Source organism: Phalacrocorax aristotelis, chromosome 2, assembly GCF_949628215.1.
Source record: "Phalacrocorax aristotelis chromosome 2, bGulAri2.1, whole genome shotgun sequence".
Lineage (NCBI taxonomy): Eukaryota > Metazoa > Chordata > Aves > Suliformes > Phalacrocoracidae > Phalacrocorax > Phalacrocorax aristotelis.
In genome coordinates, this window is record NC_134277.1 from 34,683,913 (window position 1) to 34,704,661 (window position 20,749).

Here is a 20,749-nt window from a genome sequence, read left to right on the forward strand (position 1 = left end):
GGGCGGGGACAGCCGCCGGGCGGTTGTTTCCCTGAGGGAGGTGCGGGGCCGCTGCCGCTCCCCGCGCGGTGCCAAGTGCCTCCCCGCGGCCGGGCAGGGCGGGCGGCCGGGCGCCCCTTGCGCGCCGGGCTGGAGGCGGATGGAGGGAGCCGCTCTCCGCGCTCGGCCGGGGCCCCGCCGCCGCTGCTGCCGGCGCCGCCGGGGGGCCGCCCCTCGCGGGGCGCGGGGGCGCGGCGGGCGCTGCCCCTGAGATGCGGCGGCCCCCGCCCGCCCCGCCGCCTCCGAGCGCCCTACCTGTGCCGGGCCCGCCGCCGCCGCCCCTCCCCCGGCCCCGCCGCCGCCGCCGCCGCCGCCCCCGCGGGGGCCGGGACTGAGCGCGCCGCGGCGCCGAGACGCGGCCCCGAGGAGAGGGCGAGGGAGCGGGAGCGGGAGCGGGAGCGGTGCCGCCCGCGGCGCATGATGTGGGTGCCGCTGCTGGCGTGCCTCACCGCGGGGATCGTCTCCGTGCCCAAGTGCCAGCGCGGCCCCGGAGCCCTCCTGGGGGCGGCCCGGCTGCTGGCGGCCGTGCCGGGACTCTGCCAGCGCCGTAAGTTGCCGAGCCCCCCGTGTCCCCCTTTGGCTGGTCGGGGTCGTGGTTGGGTTTGGCTTTCGCGCGGGGGCCGTGCGTGGGCGCGGGGCGCGCCCGGGGCTCGGCGTCTTCCCCCGGGGCAGAGCGGGGCACACCGGCCGGCCAGGCGGAGGGTACCTGCGGGGCGCGCCGGGCGGGAGCGGCTGGCCCCTGCCCAAACTTCGCACCGCCGGAGGAGCGCTAGTGCGAGCCCGTGATTTAATTGTCCGTCCCGGGGTCGTCCAGCCTTCGCGGAGCCGTGGCAGCTCCCCGGTAGCGTGGGGAGCCCGCGGGGGAGTGTCGCGCAGCAGGGTGCTGCGGGTGCCCGCCTTGCCCCGGCACCCTCTGCAAACCTGCGAGAAGGGGCACCCAGATCCCCCCGGGGGTGTCACAGGCTGCGGACGGACGGTTTTGGGGAATGAAAACACTCGTTTTTACACGGTTGATATGGCATTTAGTGGCAGGGTTTGAAATGGGTAGGGTTACGGGGAGGTGATCGTCGTCTCTTTACCTTGGGGTAATGTGTATGCTGACAGCTGCCCGGGAGCTGTGGTGCTGGTGGTGGCAAAGGCTCTGCCTGGCAAATGTGGGTAACCCCTCAAATTGTGGAAGAGCTTCCCAAACCCCCGGGCATCAGCTTTGATGCATGCAGGGCGAGAGGAGTTTGTGCCAATGTACCTTAGATCGTTCAGCGGTTGATCAGACGGAGCTATCAGGTGGGTCAAGTATTTAATGAAGGATCTTATTTAACTAGTAGCGGTCAGAAAAGCAGACCAAGTTGTCAATCACTTTTCCTCATTTTTTTTTTTTCCCCTTGTGGAATAATTGCATATTCCAAGTTTCAGCCTGGAGTTAATTTAAAACGTTAACATGTAACCTCTAAAAATAAGATTTACAATGGGAACAGTGTATTTCTCTTAAGTTCTTTATTGCATATGTGACAAATTCATGCCTAATTCAGTGGGATTTGCCCAGTGCTGTTAAAAACAATGGAATAATTTGTTAACTTTCACAGGATAATTTATTTTGCTTTTTTGGCTTCATATTTTGAATTCAAAACCGAACTAAATGTCAATAGGAAAAATTAAAATGTAATATTATTAAATTTCTTACAAAACATGACATCTCGTATTTAGTATCCCAGTTTCTTTTTTATGAAGTGTAATTGAGTTGAAAGGCTAATTGAAACTTTGTGGAGACCGTAGTTCTGTGCCTGAGTGCAGTGCTGTGCTTGCTCCCAAGCGTAGCTCCTGGGTACACACCAGTGCAAATAATGCATCGGAACAATATGCCATAGGGGAAGATTGCGCATGGGGCTTTTGCGCCAAAGGATGCTGGCTCTTTGTTGTGCTTGGTAGTGAAACTATACATGGGTGGTACGTCATGGGTTACATGCTTATTGTGACAACAGCTCCCAGATTGGGCAGACGTAGCTCAGATATAGCTTGTTTTTTTCCTCTTCATTTGAAACCTCTGCTAATTCATGAAAGCTGAAAGTCATGCTGAATTCTTTCCTTCATACATAATCACTTTACAGGCTAGAGCCACAGCTGAAGCAAGAAGTGTTCTGTTTTTCTGTGAATGAACACATTAAATTTTTCATTGTTTTTGGTGGCATCGGTGTTGGTGCATGCTTTTTACTTTTGGTTGTGATAGCTCTATCAGCCAGTGCGGCACCACCTGGATTCTTTGAACTTCTGCAGGCTGCTCCAAGAGAGGCTCTGGGCAGCAGCTCCATGTACAGCTATTTGGCAGCACAGCTTTGTTGAAGCAGCCACTCCTTGTTGCTTCTGCGTTGACAGGGCTGGGCATGGAGAAGAGCATCGTGCTGTTCCCGTGCCATCAGCAAGTTCAGATTATTTATGTGCAGAGTTGGCAGAACCTGCATATCTGTTGCGCTGAATCTCCAGTTCTAAAAGAGACCGCGATTAATATGAAACCTAGATGGAACTCAAGTTTATTCATTCTCGTTGGAGCATTTGTGGCTCTTCTAATTGAAAAATGAATGGTTTGATGCTATCTGAGATGTTTGTTCTGCAAACTGCAGTTTGAGATGTGAGTTACTGCTTGGGGATAAGTAAAGGTAGAATTTGGCCCTGGGTTTGGAGTTACAAGGAGCGCAAAAGCAAATCTCACAATGCTGTAAAGTTGCAAGTCCCAAATTAAAGGTTCTGTAAGCTCAGATAAAAAGGTTAGTGTTGCCGCCTTCTACAAAGGATCCCTTGTTCAGTAAGTTTCACCAAAGGAACTCTGCGGTTCACTAAGCCAACTAAAACAAATACCTGACATAAGAATGGAGCTAGTTCCATAGTGATTTCTACAGATCCCAGATTTATATTCGAACACTAAAACCTGACAGACTCCTAAAGATCTAAACCAGTGAACTGAATAAAAGCTGGATTCCACAGCAAGAGCATGTGTATGCATTGTGGTAACCAGTTGTCTAAGTGCTCACTTTGGTGGAGACAGTCTTGCCTTGCTCAGAAACGAAACTGTTGAAACTAGTTTGTCTGCTGTATAAGCACATGGGATATGTAGGGCGTAAATACTGGGGAGTGGCTGGTTGGTCAAGGTTAACAGCATTGGTTCAAATCTCAGCAGTGCCTCAGAAACAGTTTTGATGTATATTAAAATTTGCAAACTGAGGTATTTGGTGCTTTCAGAAGTACCTAGGTAGTAATTTCTGTATGACGATCAAGGAAACAGAGTTTACTTGTGATGTGCACTTAGGGATGGGATAGCGTGAAAATCTGTATCCCTAAACTAAGAGTTGGAGAACAGTTGCAGAACAATTCTATTACATAGTCATGGCTGACAAATCTCTTGACCCTTTAGAAATTGGTACTTTCAGTCTTCTTTAGAGTGTCATTTGGAAAGACCAGTTAGGGGTTTAGGGAAAGCAGAGGATCTGTGACCATGGCAGGGACAACTGGTAGTTGATTTATCCCAATCGTATGACTTCTGATGCCAAACAGATCCATTAATGTTCCTTCATCTGGGTCTTTGGTGTTTTGCCAGTCTTGTCACGTCTGATTCTCATGTGTGTTCCCTCTAGTTAGAAAGCTCCAGAACTCATTACTGTGTTACTTCTCAAAGGAATAGGAAAAGTCATTCAAGCCACCCATGGAAGAACTGCTTTTGAAGAGAGGTGGTCAGGAAATGTCACTGCACGCGCACAAAAAGAGTCTGAAATAAATGGTACATCATGATAGCTTTAACCAGTGTTTGTCCATTGATTTCTCTTCTGTGCTGGGCCATTTCCTTTAGGGGCTCAGTGGAAGAAGCTGTCCTGTGTGGGATACTCAGCACTGAGACAGTTCTGACTTTCCGAAGGCTTAAAATAATCCAAGAAGAAGAGAAGACCCATTTTTAATTTCCGGAGTCCACGTGGGTGATCTGCTCCCTCGGGGTACTGAAGCACCTTTGGGAAAGCCAACCTGGGTGTGTGAGAGGGCTGTGAGTTGCAGTTCTGAGGAATAGTGAGGGGGAGGTTTGCTTAGGTGCACATTGCCCAAGGAGCATATTATGCCAATGGTATGCATAAATTTGCTTTGCAGATTGTACACTTCTCATAATCTGTTGCAAATTCATGTTTCTTCAGGGTTTTTTTCTGGTAGGTTTTTTATGGTTTTTGCAAGTTGAATGGTACTGGTGGTTGCATGTAGAGTATTTACGACGTTTCCATGCTGCGGATGTTTGAGATGGGGTGAAACTGGGAAAAGAGAGGAGATGAGCAGTCTACCAACTAGAAGAGCAATAACCATACTCTTGGTGCTCTGGGAAGGTGACCTCTATGTCACTTAGGAAATGCTGTCACTGAAGGAAGTTGTGAAGGCAGCCTGAAGATCACATACGGCAGGAATACTCCGTACAGCGGTTTGAAGCGGCAGTAGCTTCTTTTCTGGTCCTTGAACTTTCAAGGCTGGAACTGCAACAACTGAGTAAGCAGGAATTACACCCTATTAGTCAAGGGGTCTGACGGAATAAATTTGATTTTCCATTACAGTGCAATCTAAGTTTAATTTACATCCCCAGAGCATCAGAAAGATGTCAGAATGTGAGCTTTATAGAAGCTTAAGAAAATCTTCATGAAATAAGCCCTCATCTGCTTGATGTTCAATAAAAGGACATTAAAACATCAGATTGTAATCTCCTTTTTGCTTCACAAAGTGCATAAATGCTGGTAATTTTTTTTAAGTCCCTAGAAAGAGCTCATGATGACGTGTCCATGTTAATACAAATTTGGGACAATTTGGATTAGTTGCTAATCTATAGTAGGAGGTATGAGAAGAGAAACATAGGATATTATATTTGCAAATTGTGTAAGTTGACATGGACTGCTGATATTTATCAACACTTTTTCAGGAAGTCAGGAAGTCAGATTTGTCATCATCATATAAGGAGTAAGTCTTTAGAAGCTAGGGATCTCACTTCTTTAGAATAGGCCTGATGTAAGAAATATTAGCCTTATTGAACAAATAGAATCTATACTACATACATGAATCATTTTATTTATCACCAATGTTCATTTTAAAACCTGCCTATGGCAAAATCATACTTTTTTAGTATCGGGATAGGTATATCTTAGGCAGTGATTGGGAGGATAAGAAGGACAAACAGAATGGTTTTATGTCCTGAGGTTTAAAGTTTGCTCAGTGTTCTTAAAATACGTTAATGACACTAAAATCATATGTTATATTGTCAAGAATCATATATGTGAACTATCCTGTGCTTTTACTGTAACTGGTAGGGCAGGCGTCTTGGTATAATTCTGGCTTCTTCAGTTGAATGTACTGAAGACAAAATTCTGGCTAAGAATTTTGTGGGTTTTTTTATTAAATCCTTAATGCCTCAGTGTTTCTCTATTTACGTCCTCCTTTCCAGCAAAATCTGTCTTCAAAACTCCTGTATATGTCCATTACTAATTGCTGACTTCTGTCTAACCAGTGGAAAGATGTAATACTTCTTTCTGATCTGCTTGAACAGGCATAATTTATGATGAACAAAGTAGGATATGGTCTGTTATTCTTTTCTAAACACTTGAACTTTATTAAAAGATAATTTTTTTTTCTTCTGGCATTTTACATAAATGAACTTGGGCTATTTAGTTTAGCTTTTGGGAAGGAAGTAGAGCTCTAATGAATTAATTCACTGTCCACTGTAATGGAACCTTTCTTCAAGAAGAAAGGTAAGGTTCTTGCCAGCCATTCAGGATTCCCCCTTGTTCTGGTGGCAGAACAAGAACAACCCCTCGAGCAAAATATAAGTGTTTCAGGATGATTGGAATTTATAGCATTAGAAAGCTGCCAAAAAAGCAGCTTCTAATTGAGGCTGTATTTGCCTAAATTGAAAAGTTTGCAAAGCTCATAATTGACTTTTTTCTTCATATGTTTCTATGCTTCCCATGACTTCATTGTCATATGCCTGCGGTGACTTCTTACTGCTATTACGCATGGTGACGGTAATGACTCTGAAGTATTTATAATTATCAAAACATATTAAGACAGATATTTTAACTACAGTTATTGGAGGAGGAAAATTCTGTAGCTTCAGGCAGATGGAATGATGTTCCTGGATGCTCAATTATTTTTCTTCAGGCCCTTTCTCTGCCCACTGACTTGGGAATTAAGTTGTTAGCAGCAGTATTTCACTGGGTTCAGATCTTGAAAACTTATGTATTTTTAGTCTTTTGCTGTTGTTGTAGCTGTGTTATGAATACAGCTGCATGATGTATGGTGGCATCACAAAAGTAGTCCAAGTCTGATTAAACCAATAACTGTGCTTTCCAATATAAATTCTGTTCCTTCTCCATGTTCAAGGGAATTAGGCTAAGTGAATTCCACTTGTTGTACTGTACGTAAGAGTATGATTTATTTCTGTGTCATCTCTGGAGGGTGACAGGGGTTAGTATTATGCTGAGGACAACTTGCTTCTCTTGGATGGGAGCTTCTTGCTGGAAAGCTGAAACGAGATCCCATCTTCTTGTGCAAACAGGATTCCCGGGAAATAAGAATACTTGAGACAACTTACGTTCTAGCACAAATATTGCAAAATTACCTAAATAAAACTGATGACATCAGTAAGCATGCTCTTCCAATCTAAGCAAAAGTGTTGGATTGCGTTTTACTGTCAAAAACATTGTGGCATTACTTCAGAATGTTAAATAATCCACTACCTGTTTAAAAATCTTCAGCTCGTGTGTTTGAAGGCTGTCCCTTGCAGAGCATTTAAACTGCACCTGCAGACCATACACATACGCGAATGCTTACTTGCAGAAGCACAAGCAGAAGCTGGTATTCAAACAGTATATGTGCACCAGTAGTCTGTTAGTATGTGGGTCTACATATGTTATAGCCTGCAGTCATGTTTTGTGTAATGTTCGCCCCCAAATTATAAAAACCTAGCAGGCTTATATAAACCTAAAATGGAGGTTGGCCAGTTGTCTTTTCTAGACAGGTATGATTGGATGTGGGGTTTTTTGTTTGTGAGCAATGCATGGATCTCCTATTTGAGAAACTAATTTCTCAGTGTTCTTTTAGAAGATCTTTGTGTTCATCCATTTTTGATCTACATGTTCAGAAATGCACTGTAGTTTAACTCACCTTTGAAGGACTTTTAATTCAGCTGTTAAACATCAAATGGGATCTTAAGAGTCTTTTGTACTGTTATCGCACCGTTGATTAAAATATGACGTCTAGCTGTCTCTGCATTCAAAGAGCATAAAAGTAACAAAAATAATTCAGAAGAAAATCCCAGAAAGCTTTTACCACATTACTTTTGTCTCATGGGCCAGTAACCATAACTTGTGCGCTACATGCTACAAGTCCTTAAGCAGTGGTGATCATCCTCTCTGATACCAGTCTTGGCTTTTATTTAATATTCTTTAGGTTTTCTCATTGTGAGTGTAAACTATGTGTTATGTGTTCAATGTTTTGTTTTAACCCTGACATGTCTTCCTAATATACACACGCACATTTTTTGGTTTGGGGCTTTTGGTTTGTTTCAGGAAAAACTTCTATAGAAGCACAATTCACTCATAATTTTGTGTTCAGAACTGAAGGACTGGTTCCATTAGGTTTCCAGCTTTGAGAATTACAGTCTGAAATGCAGAGTAGGTTTGTTCCAGTTCACAACATATGCAGGTAAAAGTGAATTGAGCTGTTTGTAATGCTATGGACTACAAACCCATGTTTCGGTTGCTCTAGGGTGATGCTCCTTGGGAAGAAATAGCTCTGAGCTGTTGCCCAGCTTCTGGGTTTGTGAATGAAAGCACAGTGGCAGGAAGAGGCAGTGCTCTTATGGGGCAGAAAGCAAGAATTTGGAGAAGACTAGATATGCAATAGAAAGGTAGACTGGGGGGGTGATTGGGGTTTAAGGGCCTGGCTCAAGGTGGTGGAGCTATAGGAGATGGTGGGAAGTGCAGCTTGGGCTTGTCTTTTATTCAAGGTTGAACTTCTTCGGCCGGCAAAAAATAGCCATTTGTGTCTACCTTTATATTCATTATGAACTCATGTTTAGATAAAGACTTAATAGCATAAACGGGAATATACTGACCATTCTAGGTTGTTGATGTACTACTTGCTAGCAGTGCTTACAAGAAATTAAATTAGCAATGAAATATGGCAGTAGCTGTTCCAGGTGTTGCTTGAGCAGCATGACTGTATCCAAGGTGGCCAACTCCAAGGGAGATTCTAGCAGCTGGAATGACTAGAGTACAATGATTCCTATGCCCGTGTTCTCTCCTAGGAGACAAGGGAATTAACACAGGTCCGCACATCCTGAAGTTCCCTTTAAATTAAGGGAGTTAATGAAAAAAGATTTCAGCCTTCTGGTTCCATATGCTTTGCATTTTTAATGGTGAAAAGCTGTGCAAACAGGACCATCAAACCTGTGCCATAAAAGCTAATGGCTGTGGGAAATGAGTCTCTTCTAATGATATAAGCAGAGTAAATTGTCCTGTATGGTTTTTTTTGCAAGAGACAGAAAAGGTTGGTTTCAGAAAGCAAATAGTCTTTGACTCAGTGTTCGCAGGCATGGATTGCATCAACAAAATTTAACCATCTCCCGTAAAAGCAGGAAGTTTCAAAGAAAGGAGAGGCTACAAGTAAAGTTAGCCAAGAAACAAAAATTGTGTTGTGAAAAATTTCAAGGTTACATTGCTTGTTTTTATTCTGTGTTGCAGCTTGGGAACAAAGTCAGTCTGGAGTAGTCAATAGCTCGGTCTCCCACAGTCAAGGTCATGTTTGAGGCTGTGGTTTGAGTGCTGCATTTGTGAGTCCTAACTGCTATACCAGTAGCTATTTTGCGTAGTACCTTTTCTGAAATGCTGCTATATGCATCTTTCTGACAAAATACAGAATTCATCTAAAATGATATCTATACATTAAAAACTTGAGTTTATATGCATTTCCCTGAGTCTTCTGTAAGTTTTCCTCTTGAATGACGTGCAACATTCATATAAATGATGGAACTTCTCAGAGAGATGAGGCTAAGAAAGACACATGAAGGCTCAGAGAGGTGTCAGGAGTATCTCCCTGAAGCCTAGTGTCTGTATAATTTCCTAGTTATGGAAGCGTCCATACACTGTTCATACATGTGGAGGGAACTCCATCTCCACATGCCACTACACAGCAGACTTCTGATACACGTGCTGTCCTCCAGCATCAGCTATGACTGTCCTTTTCTGCCAGAGCTTTCCTAATGCTGTGTTGACAGAGCTCTCCCCCTTTTCCTTCTCCCTCATTGCATTTGCCATGTTCATCTGATATCCAGTGTCAGTTCTCTCTCTCTCATGGTGTCAATCAGAGCTTACACAATGTGCAAAAAAGGAAGATCTTGGTTATTTTGCTGTATAGTTTGCAAAGGCATGCACTCCCATACAATGAGGAAGACTGCTGCTTTGCTTTGCATTTTGATGGCTTTTTATTTCATTTGTGTTGCTCTCAGTAATGCCCCTCATGTTCGTAGGGCACTGTGTTCGTATGGTAATGCAGATTAATTGGGGAACTCCAAGAGTATCAGGGCAGTATTGGCAGTTAGGAATGGGAACCTGTATCAATCATCAGAACTTGTTTGCTAGCGATGCTTTCCACTGCATTCACCCAGATGTGCATGTATACTTCTTTTTTATGTCTCATTTATATCTATTATCTTCTCTATAACCACATCATAGTTTACCTCTTCCAGTATATTCCATTTTTATTTTTTAGGAACACTGTGACACTTTATTATTTTTTTTAATGCCTAGAAGTAAAAGAAGGTCTAGGGTGGTTTTTTGGTTTGGGGTTTTTTGTTTGTTTGCTTGCTTGTTTGTTTTGATGGAAAGTTGTTTTACTCACTTGCCATGTTTACAGAAGTATTTTTCCTTTTACTCATTTGCCAGGTTTACAGAAGTATTTTTTCCAGGACTCAGGATTTAACAGTACCAGTCATGTTTTGTACCTTTCTTCTACACATCTTTTTCTTAGCAAACACATGTCTCTTACGTGCCAAGTTTTAGTTACAGTTGCTTCTCTTGCTGGTAAAGAATATTTTCAAATCAGTGTGCAGTTTAGCTCCTGTCTGAATAGTGAAACTAAAGTGGACAACCATTAACAGAGAAATGAGACCCATTAACAAATCCAGTATGTAATAGAAAAAAAGGGAGAGGGAAGGAAAGTTGTCTGGTATTTTTGCTCAAGTAATCTTAGGAATTTATTATAAAGCATAATAGATGTACAGTTTTCAAGTTGAAATCTCCTTTTCTGGGCAAGGGTGAGGACCTCTTCAAGCTCATTCTGAGGCATACCTTGTAACCTTCTTAGAAAAACTGGTGGTGACAAAGCATGTTTTTAAAGCATGGCATTTTGCACAAAGGGTAGAGAGAATTATTGCTTGTTTGGAAAAAGGGGGAAAAAAAACCCCTAATTCCAGGATTAGATTTTAGGATTGGCAGTTAAAGCACAGGCAGTCATTTTTTCCTTGTAATCTGAGAAAGTTAGTGTCAGACACAATAATCATGGAAAAAAATCCCCCTCTGTAACATTTTTACAATGCTTTTCATTGTATCTGCACATTCAGCCAAAGTGAATTGAGAAGCTGTGTGTTAACTGGGACAGTTACTGCCTGTCCCCTCTGCAGGAGTCATAGTTTGCTCCTGAAGAAAGACAGAAAGGTGAAGCTAACTGCAGTGTACTGTATAGAAGCTGCAACTTTCCTCAGAAGTGATGCTACATGCAAGTTATTGAAGGCCACATTATCTGTGGAGAGGGACAGCCTGGCTGATTGCTGCCCTAGAACAAGATTTGAAACAGAATTGAAGGAAAAAAGCACTGTAGAGGCTAGATAATTTCGTATCTTCTTGCCTTAGCCAGTGTTCAGCAGTCTGAGGACCGTGATCAGGGAGTATAAACTGCCAGTTATATTTTGGCTTTCTTTTTTAAGAAAGCAAGTGGTACACCCTCCAGAAACAGCACAAACGTGTACCAACAGCGAAGTTGATATAAATCTGAATTCTTGGCTGTACTTGGCTGTCTGTTTGAAAACCTGTTTAACATCCCCTCTCAAATGCCAGTGTGCGTTATTGTTATTCCATTTTTAAGATAAATACCCTGATCATGGTAAAGTTATTTTTACAATAGGGAGGCAGGATATTATTATAACATATATGATATTTGTCATGCCTTGATCCCTCTTCTTGCTGAGAGTTTAGGCTTGCCCCACCTGTGATCACTGTAAATAACTGCAGTCCTTGGAGCATGGTTGTATTTTGTGGAGGAGGCTGGAAAAGTGCAGTTTAACCTGCTGCACTCACTTTTTATTATATGCATATGCCTGTGCAGTTCCCAGCACAGGGAATTTGGCCCTTGTTGAAAATACCTTTTGGCATACATCAGTTATAACTAAGCCAGCAGAAACTTGCCCTTAGCTTTGGCTGAACAGTAACTCAGTCTTGTCTGGACTCTGTTTTTGGTGAAGTGGCAGGAAAAAGCTCAGTTCTTTTTTCAGCCAACTCATAAAAAAATCTTTCTTGCTTTAGCATATGATTTTTAAAAGAAACTGAGAAGTTTATACGAAATCAATTATGGTTTTAGAGTAGGCTTATAACTAAATAACAAATATTTGCTGAATGAAAGCATGTCCATAAATGTTACTGCTGTAAGGGACTATGTGCTTGGGAACTACAGTAGTGATGTAGCCAGAATGTGTCCCGGGCATTAATAAACCTTCTTCAAGTTTCTCTTTAGTCCAAAAAAATCAGCTTTTTGAGCCAGTGGTACCAAGGTTGTCAACTGCCAATCCGTGACTTCATGTTGTGAAAATGGGGCTCTTGAGACTTAAGAGTTATCAACAAGGAGGTTTGCATCCAGCAATACTGTATATCTCATTTGTTAAAGCATTTCATCTGCCATGATCACACTGAAAACCCAAACTGGATTTTAAGATCTTTTTTTCTGCCCTTAGCAATTTAGAAAGACACGCTTCTCTCCCGCCCCGTATTTTACCACATAAGTTGTATTAATAAACTAAATCAAGCTTCATTAGTGTCAGCAGCTAAACTAACCATACAGAAAAAGAATTTGGGACAATTATTTTTCAGTCAGTTTTCCGATGCATCTGGAAATATGGTACAGTTATCCTAGTCATAGACACATACTATTTAGTTTTTAGCAAGTGCACATTACAATAAGGAATGAATGTTTTGTTACATGGTCCACAGCATTTAATTTTGGGAAATGTGTGTTATGCAGATAGGATTACACCTTTTAATAAGGGAGTCTCAGAAATTACTGCAGAAAATTAATTAGGCCAAACTCATTATTTGGTTTACATTGGTTTACTGATTACGATGACCAGGAATTAATTTGGCTTATTGCTTATCTCTATAGCTAGATACACAGGTCTGTCATTACTTCTGGTCAACTATTTATTCTTATCAGAACAGCTCTGTCTCTTATGGTGGATGTTACTTGATCGGTAACTTCAAAGCTCACGTAATCTCCTCCCTGTTTTGTCCCATGGTGGTCTTTACCCACTGTCACGCTGCACATCAGCAATTCTTATCTTTCCTTGTCCTTCAACACTTTTACTGAATCCATTGCTTTACTCTTTTTCTTGTAGTGTCTTTCATTTCTGCTGTCTTTGGTATCTACTTGAAGATGGGTGTGATGTTTCTGTGCCAAGAACAATTACATTCCTTTTATTTTTACCCCTTCAACAAGTTTTCATCCTGTGTCTTTGTGCTTTACCAGTATTGTCTAGAAAGGGATCTGTGGCAAGCTCTACAACCCTGTGCGTATCGGTACCTACCTGGAATCCTCACCCTTCTTGCTCCTCTCTTGTGGTTTGCGGGAACTTATTCTATGGCCCCCAGGTGTGCTCTTTCAGACTGCAGAACATGAAGTGCTGTTGCCATCTTCTTATAAATGCAAAGAAGTTTTATTGTGTCAGTGCTGAATGAGCTTGCTCTCATTCCACATCCGAGTCAAACTTGCTGTGTTTGTTTTCATAACAAATAAACAAAAGCCTTTTGGATTTTGTCTTGTTCTTTTCTCTGTCCTTAGTGACTCCTCCTTTATTTATCCCTGCCCACATCTCTCCCCCCCCCATTAATCAGTTTTCCCTTTGCTCCAACACCTTCCTGGGCTCCTTTTCAGCTTACTGTTTCTATCATATCTGTAAGAGTTTCTCTCTCTTTCATATACATTTCTTTTCTACATTGCCTGCATGGCAAAAAATGTCAACAGCAGTTTAATGAAATAGAAATCTAGGTTTGACCTTTGAAATTAATGAAATTGCCACTAACCTACATGTTATCGGTATAATGCTGCAATTGTGCTGTACTAGGCTTTTCTATCTTGTTAATACTGACAGTTGTATATAAGTTGTTGATACTAATAACTTGAAAGCTGTGATTAGTTCCTTGGATCTTCAGTTATTCAGAGTGACCTATTGAGGACTAGCTGTTCATGTGATATGGGATCTCATCTTTGAATCCATAGCTGAGATCAGTTAAATAAAAATAAAAAAGATACTTTAGTGTGTGTTTTCCTAACACAGCTTTTCACTGTGGGGAGTTGCTCTCATTACTCTACAAAGAGAGATGCATTATTACTGCAGGTTGGAAAGAAATAATCTGAGAGACAGTACATGTAGCTAAAACTTCATATGAAAAACCGACCTTTCTTCAAACTGTTTTGGTATAATGATATGCACATTATCATGATGGACCAATTAAGAGATGTAGCCTTTCCAGTATGCAGTAATTAATTTTATTTTGTTTCCAGTAGATTTTATAATCATATAATATGCCACGCTGAATATGCCACTAAGCAATGTTGTTAAACAGCACTAGTATCGTGCTGTGCACTGAAGAGTCATATTATGTGTCTTCCTCATAGCAGGTGAATTCTGTCTTGTGTAGAGGCATACTGGTCTGCAAAAGCCTTGTGCTGAACGTGCTGAAAGGATATGCCAGTGCTGACATTCAAGCTGAGCTGACCAAGTCCCTTGAAAAGGCTATTTTTCTTCTCAATTCCGACTTCCGTTGTTTCATAGCAAAGTGTAGTAATCTAAGCAATGACCTATAAAACAAAGCTGTGAAAAGGGTATAAAGGGCTTTACTGATAGACCTGTTAGTAGGCACAAGTTTTGCCGTTGTTAGTACAGAGTGATGTGTCTTCAATCTGTGACACATGTAATGTTGGATAAATTTGTATTTGCTTCTGAAAAAAAAAATTCTGCCTCTTCTGGGAAACTATTCATTCCAGAAAATGCAGAGGGGGAATATTTATAGAAGGTGAGAAAATATTTTGGGTTCCATGGAGAGTGAATAATGAATACCTCAGTCAAGTGTAAATGACTTAAAAGGAAAATGTCTATGAAGAGATAAGCTAACTGGTAAATTTTTTCTGTTAGGCAGTAAATCAGCAAAGTACTTGCCAAAGATAAACTCTCACTTCAAAATTATTCTAAATCAGGATCTTAAAAATTTGGCCTTGAGAATGGAGTTTATTCAATCTGTACATATAGTTCTAGATGGTAGGTTAAAAAAATGGCGCAAGTATTCCCTCACTGGGCTGCCTTTGTTCTGTTTTACTTCTGTTGGATACATTGTCATCACTCGTAATCTGGTGAAGTAATTTTTGAAGTCTTGGGTTAAAATTAGGTATTTTACAATTCCCACATATTATCATAAATCATGAATGTTTGGTTTTGTATTTCATTGCAGCGGAAAACAGATGTGCCACTTCAAATGCAGTTACATGCACAAAGTGTCTTGCTTTGGGTCCAGAGTGTGGATGGTGTGCTCAAGAGGTATGGAAATTTTTTTATTTGCTTTTGACTTTATATTTTAGCTGCTTCTGATCTTTATAAAGATAGAATTTTAAACTGTGAAAACTATAGTGAGAAATAACAAGAACATCTTTAAATGACCTCTGGAGACAGAATCTGAGAAATCACGTGAAATATTCTCCTTTGTTTCCAAAGGAGAAAATACAATCTTTTATTTGGAAAATTGCAGTAATTTTAAATAAAGTGAGAAGTTTTTAATGCATTCCATCTGCTTTGTAGACAACTTTGGCCAACTTATAGTAACTTTGAGAGTTCAACAGTTTTTGGCTTCAAAAGCAAAATTACTTATCAGTAATTTATATTAAATCCTCATTATATATCAGAGCAAGTCTAAGCATATATGCCTATTGCATTTAGCAAAAGGTTTTACTAACAGTGTAGTTACCTTTGACTTCACTATATATTATGACCCTGTCACAAATGGAAAAAATGATACTTTTCTTATTTTGACACTTGAAACTATCAGTTCTGAGACTTACCACAGAAGATAGATCTTAGGTAGCAGGAGTTATTCTGAAATTGTTATTGCTTTGTGAACTGTAAGAATATGAGAATTTCTAGTTTTGTTTGACAGAAAAAAAACAGTTGATTACATAATTTCAAGTAAGGCTGGACCATTTTAAGCACTTCAGAGAAGCAAGGTTTTTAAGAATATCACTGGCAATTACAAACTCATATGCTCTTGAAGGTCACATGCAAATTGTCTGTAGTAGCTTTCATTAGCAGAGAAGGTAGATAAATTCCTAGGGCGTGCCTGAAGAGATAAGGAGTGTAAGGCACTGGTGTAACTTTATCCGAGATATTGTGTTTTGGAATTATTAACTTCGTCTGAAACAAGTATAAGGAAAAGTAATACAATAGAGGCATGGTGGGTTTGTTTTCCAAGAGGAGCCTTAGGGCGTATGTAGATGGCACAATGGATTACAATGTGGAGTGGTCCATTATTGTGGCCTGATGTCCTGTCTTACAAAGGGCACTACATTATCCTGCTACATCTGCATTTATCATGGAACAGCACTTCTTAGCTTTTCAGTGCTATGAAGCTGCAGCAGGTCTCTTCCTAAGTAGGTGCTCAGACTTGACAAGGTTTCAGTTCTGTCCTGCTTCTCTTGCTTCACTTCTCATGTCCATCCTGAGAGCTGTTCATGGAAGCCAGGGGTTTGTTAAACACTCTTAGACCATGCTTTGATAGCTGGTTCACCTATGCACTGTCCATGGTTGTGGAATGGCAAAACCCATATTAATACAGACAGAAATTTCCCAGAGCAAAGTCACAGGAGCAGTTTTCAGCTTAGCATCTTGCTTCATCTACACAATATTTTTAATGAGAAAATCAGCCCTGAGGAACACTTGAGATGCTTTGACTTTATACCCACACACAGCCAACTTCAGAAAATGGCACATATCTATCAGTCGTTAGTGATAACAGTGAGAGTAGCTAAGTTCTTTATACATTTAAAAATCTACCTTTTTGAAATGTATATATGTTAAAAAGGGTATATAAATAGCAGTAATCTAAAAAAGTAGTCTGTTGTCTACTTTAAAGAAGGTTGTGGAAAAAATATATCAGGTGGGCTATAAAAATTAGTTGGAACTTAGAAAACAAGATGACTGTTGAGTCTCATTCTTCAGGGGCTTTCTGTGGTCTTTTCAGGGTCTGGATGACTATTCTCTAATACACAGTTTTCTGTATGCACTTTTTGATTGTTTATTTTCCTCATCTGCCTCTGAAATATCAGAGATTGTCCTTTGTCTCCAGATGTGGCTGGGATGGACCAATGCTTTGAAAGAGTACAAAGGAACTTTGTAACTTTTTTTAATTTGCATGATCAGGATCATGTTAATCATCAGATTTGTGGTCAGGAAGAAATTTTGCATTGGATCATGCTGGCACAGTTTTGGCAACTTCGCCCTTTCACTGCAACAAAGGCTATGCTGCTTCTGAGATCATCCTACTACTAATCACTTTTCTGTTGTTACAGGGGCTTTTTTATGTTGGTGGCACCTTAAACTGTCCTGTCTTGACTAAGCTTCCTCATTCTGGGAATTGATATAGTCTAGCTGGTCTTTGGATTTGGTGTAGGGTATGGGGTAAAAGTTAAACATATGTGATAGACAAATTCAAGTTAGATAAATCTAAAGCTGGCTTCTGCTTTTACTTTTAAATGTTAGCCTGATTAACATTATCAATAGATTTCTCCAAAAATTAACCTGTTTTGATGTTGTGTGAATGACACTTCCATGGTATAGCTAACTCATAGCATAGCATAGAACCTTTTTTATTGCCACAGTGACAGTTCATAGTTTCCTTTTTCTCCAAAGTCAGCTTGTTCTGATTGTGCAAGATCCTCTTTCTCATAAAAAAGTTTTGTCCTTTGTAGAAAGAAGTCATCGTGGCGATTAGGTTTAACTTCTAATTTAAAAATTTTGTCATTGCCCTTATTAAAAGCATATGGCTTCCATGGACTCGTTCTACAATTTGTGTAATTATAGTAGCTATTTTATTGTTTCAAGGACTATTATTTTGTTTTTCTCTTTCCTTTGAAGATATTATACTTGGTTTTTTCAGCTCAGATTGTTTTGTGCTTTTTGTATCTTATAAAACAGGATTTCATGGCTGACGCAACACAGAAGGGACGCTGTGACACGGTTTTCAACCTAATGAAAAGAGGCTGCCAATCAGATTTTGTAGAAAATCCCACAGTTCGTGTCACAATACCCAGTGACCGTGAAACAAATACCCAAGTGACACCAGGAAAAGTTTCAGTCCAACTGCGTCCAGGTTGAGTAGTCTCTAACACATTATTTAAACTAAAATTAAGTACAAATATTTTGTGAAGAAGCAGCTGGAATAATTATTTTGAAGAATGATGCTATAACATTATATTGTAGGACTATGATGGTGTTGCTCGCATATTCAGGTATGTTCTTCAGCAACAAGTGTTTCTGTCAAACACAGCTGAAGGTCAGAATAATGCCAGTAATAAGTGGAAAAGGGTTTTTAGGTAGTCCTTCTTTGATTCTTTTTCTTTAGCCACTTACACAAATAGTTTTCTCTTACATGCGTATAAACTGCATTCCTTACTGAAAGTAAACCGGGTTAGAATTCCTAAATTCATCATTTGATAAGCTTCTTGATTATTTGGTTACTTTTAAGTCCATTGACTAGACAGCTATGAGGACACCAATGCCAATATATAAGAAAAGGCTGGATTCCTAAAGGAGGCTTAGGTATTCACTGTCTAACATTTCATTTATAAAATGTGAGACATCTGGCCCCGACAGAATCTACAAGTCCCTCTACGGATCTGAGATTTTCTAGTATATCTCTATTTGCCCTCAGGTTAAATCAATGTATTTACTTTAAGAGAGCTATAGCCAACAGCAGAAGTGGAAGGTGGTATAAAGGGATGCAGGGTACATTTCATATAACAGAATTTAATTTATTTCTTTATTTTGCAAACTATAGTTGAAGAAAGAAATATGCCTTTTAAGAGGGATCAATCTTTTGTAGAAAAACATTAAGTGAATAGGGAAAGTCTGAGTTATCGTAGCATCTTGCTGATCTTCACTGTATAAAAGATAATTTCCTGTCAATTACAAGGGAAAAAGAAAGGATCTGCATGAGTGTAAAGCACAAAGAAACTCTGGTTTTCCATGTTCCTAATAATAAAACTAAGACAGTAACATCAGCACTTCCTCTCCTTTCCCCACTCTCCTTCCAAAGAGATGACTGATACTCTGCTTTGTACTGAGAAATGGTGTCAGGAGCTGAGCTAGCTCTAGAAGTGTCTGTAATCACGTTTAATTCCTAAGGTATACTGGATTCACAGAGAAGACTTAGCTTTTTAAAATTTGGATTAATGAACCTTTTTGCCAGTAAATAGTGAAATTAAGTTTGGGGTTTCATATGCTTTGCTGAAGCACTTGCATCAGGGAGACAGAAAGCTGAAGTTCTGAGGACTCCAGGAGAATAACTTCTGACATGCAGACATGCTGCCCATATTTTGTTCCCAGGGAAATGCACAGATATATTCAGCTATAGTTGTGCCTCAAAACAGGAATTTGATACAGTATAATCATGCAGACAAAGATGTTTTTGTTTTGATACTGGAGGGTTTTTTTCACTGTTTACATATACCCAACTGTCAGGATTTATGTGGGAAGAAATAAAAGCTGCATTCAGCATCTCACTATATGCAAACTGGAGACCTGCAAGGGTCATTTACAAAAGGTTTACATTGGCAAGGAGGAAACACATAAGTAACAGCACACTGAAATTCTGTTTTCTTCATGCAAGACCTGAAACAGAGAAATCCTGAAACGTTCAGGTGGATTATGTTCAAAGACCATGGGAAGAAAGTACTCTGCATGTGTACCTTCTCTGGGTCAGATCTGTGATAGATGTACTTTAATTATGCTATCTAGCCTGTCTTATGCCCCAGTAAATGTCATGAAGAGATAAGTCACATTTCAGATGGGTTTTTTTAGTGAATCTGTTTCTGAACGTGTTTAGATGGCTTTTGTTCTTTTATTGAAAGCCTGCATAATTCTTCCATAATGTCTCCCTTCCTCCTGTCCTTTCTTTATCTTCATTGCATAATACTGAATTACATTCTGCACTTATCAGGCAAAGATCCTACTCCCTCCTATCTTCTGTGAGCTCACACTCTGGGTGAACAATTTGAAGTCATCCATTACTGTACCTATGTTGCCCATACTCCAGTCACTTCACTCTTTTTGCTGGCATTACAGAATATTGGGCAAGCAAAAATGTGGGGACTATTTTTAGAGGCTTCCAAAGCATTAGCATTTTTATTACATGTGACAGCATGATGTGGCTCTGCAGGAGAGACAGACATTTATCATCCTGAAATAAGAATTCTGGGTTTTTAATATTAAAACCTCTTTTTTAAAAAATATATTTTGATCCTACAGAGTTTTCTCATGGAATCTTTGGAAGTAGATCGTTATAAACTTAGAGCATAATTTACATGAGTTTTTCAGGCTGTGCTGTCGTTATGGTACACATGTAGTTTTAGACTCACATGACAAGCTATGAAGGATACACTTACTACTTAGAAGTGTCACCCTTGAAGTGACTGACCACAATTTGTAAGCAGACCTGTGTCCTTTGGGAGTCATAACTGCTTTTTGGTATAATGCCAAATGGATTGTATAACAAGGAATTTAAAAGAAAATGGGAAGTCAGAGTTTTACAATAAATTGCACAGTGCTCCTTCAAGAAAAAAAAAAGGCAAGATGTTCTACAAAGAGCCTCTTTATGTCTTATTTTGGAATGATGCTTCAAAGTTTCATTTACTCTTGAGGTTTTCTTGTTTGTTTGTTTTTCTATTTGCTGACATAGAACTTTGTGCTGAGGTTGCTGCAAAAATAAATGTATTTTCAAGAGTGTCCATGCAAAAATAGTAAATAAACTTATTTGTTTCCTTTGAATCAGGAAGTGAAGCAAACTTTATGTTAAAAGTTCGTCCTCTAGAGAAATACCCTGTGGATCTTTATTATTTAGTTGATGTCTCAGCCTCCATGCACAACAATATAGAAAAACTAAATTCCGTTGGATTTGCTTTATCTAAAAAGATGGCAAATATTTCTCTTGATTTTCGACTTGGATTTGGATCCTACGTGGATAAAACTGTGTCACCCTATATTAGCATTCATCCAGGTAGAATCCATAACCAGTGCAGGTATGTAGTTTTTGTGTATTTACTGTAACACCGATAAATTATTTAATTACACAGATATGCATATTTATTTTTAAAGCTCTTTAGAATCTGTCTTTGTTTC

The 20,749-nt window shown here is 40.2% G+C and overlaps 1 protein-coding gene across 2 annotated transcripts in view; it reads left to right on the forward strand.

The window, feature by feature from the left end:
• The first annotated feature begins 212 nt into the window (after window positions 1–212).
• Window positions 213–20,749, forward strand: part of ITGB8 (integrin subunit beta 8) — a 49,949-nt gene continuing 29,412 nt past the window's right edge. The window contains exons 1-4 of one of the 2 annotated variants that reach the window (XM_075083006.1): window positions 213–586; window positions 14,817–14,902; window positions 17,549–17,723; window positions 20,403–20,649. In XM_075083006.1, coding sequence (XP_074939107.1) covers window positions 457–586; window positions 14,817–14,902; window positions 17,549–17,723; window positions 20,403–20,649 — 638 coding nt within the window. In that variant the 5' untranslated portion in view covers window positions 213–456. The remainder of the gene's footprint in view (window positions 587–14,816; window positions 14,903–17,548; window positions 17,724–20,402; window positions 20,650–20,749) is intronic. The other variant, XM_075083007.1, reaches the window with a different exon arrangement.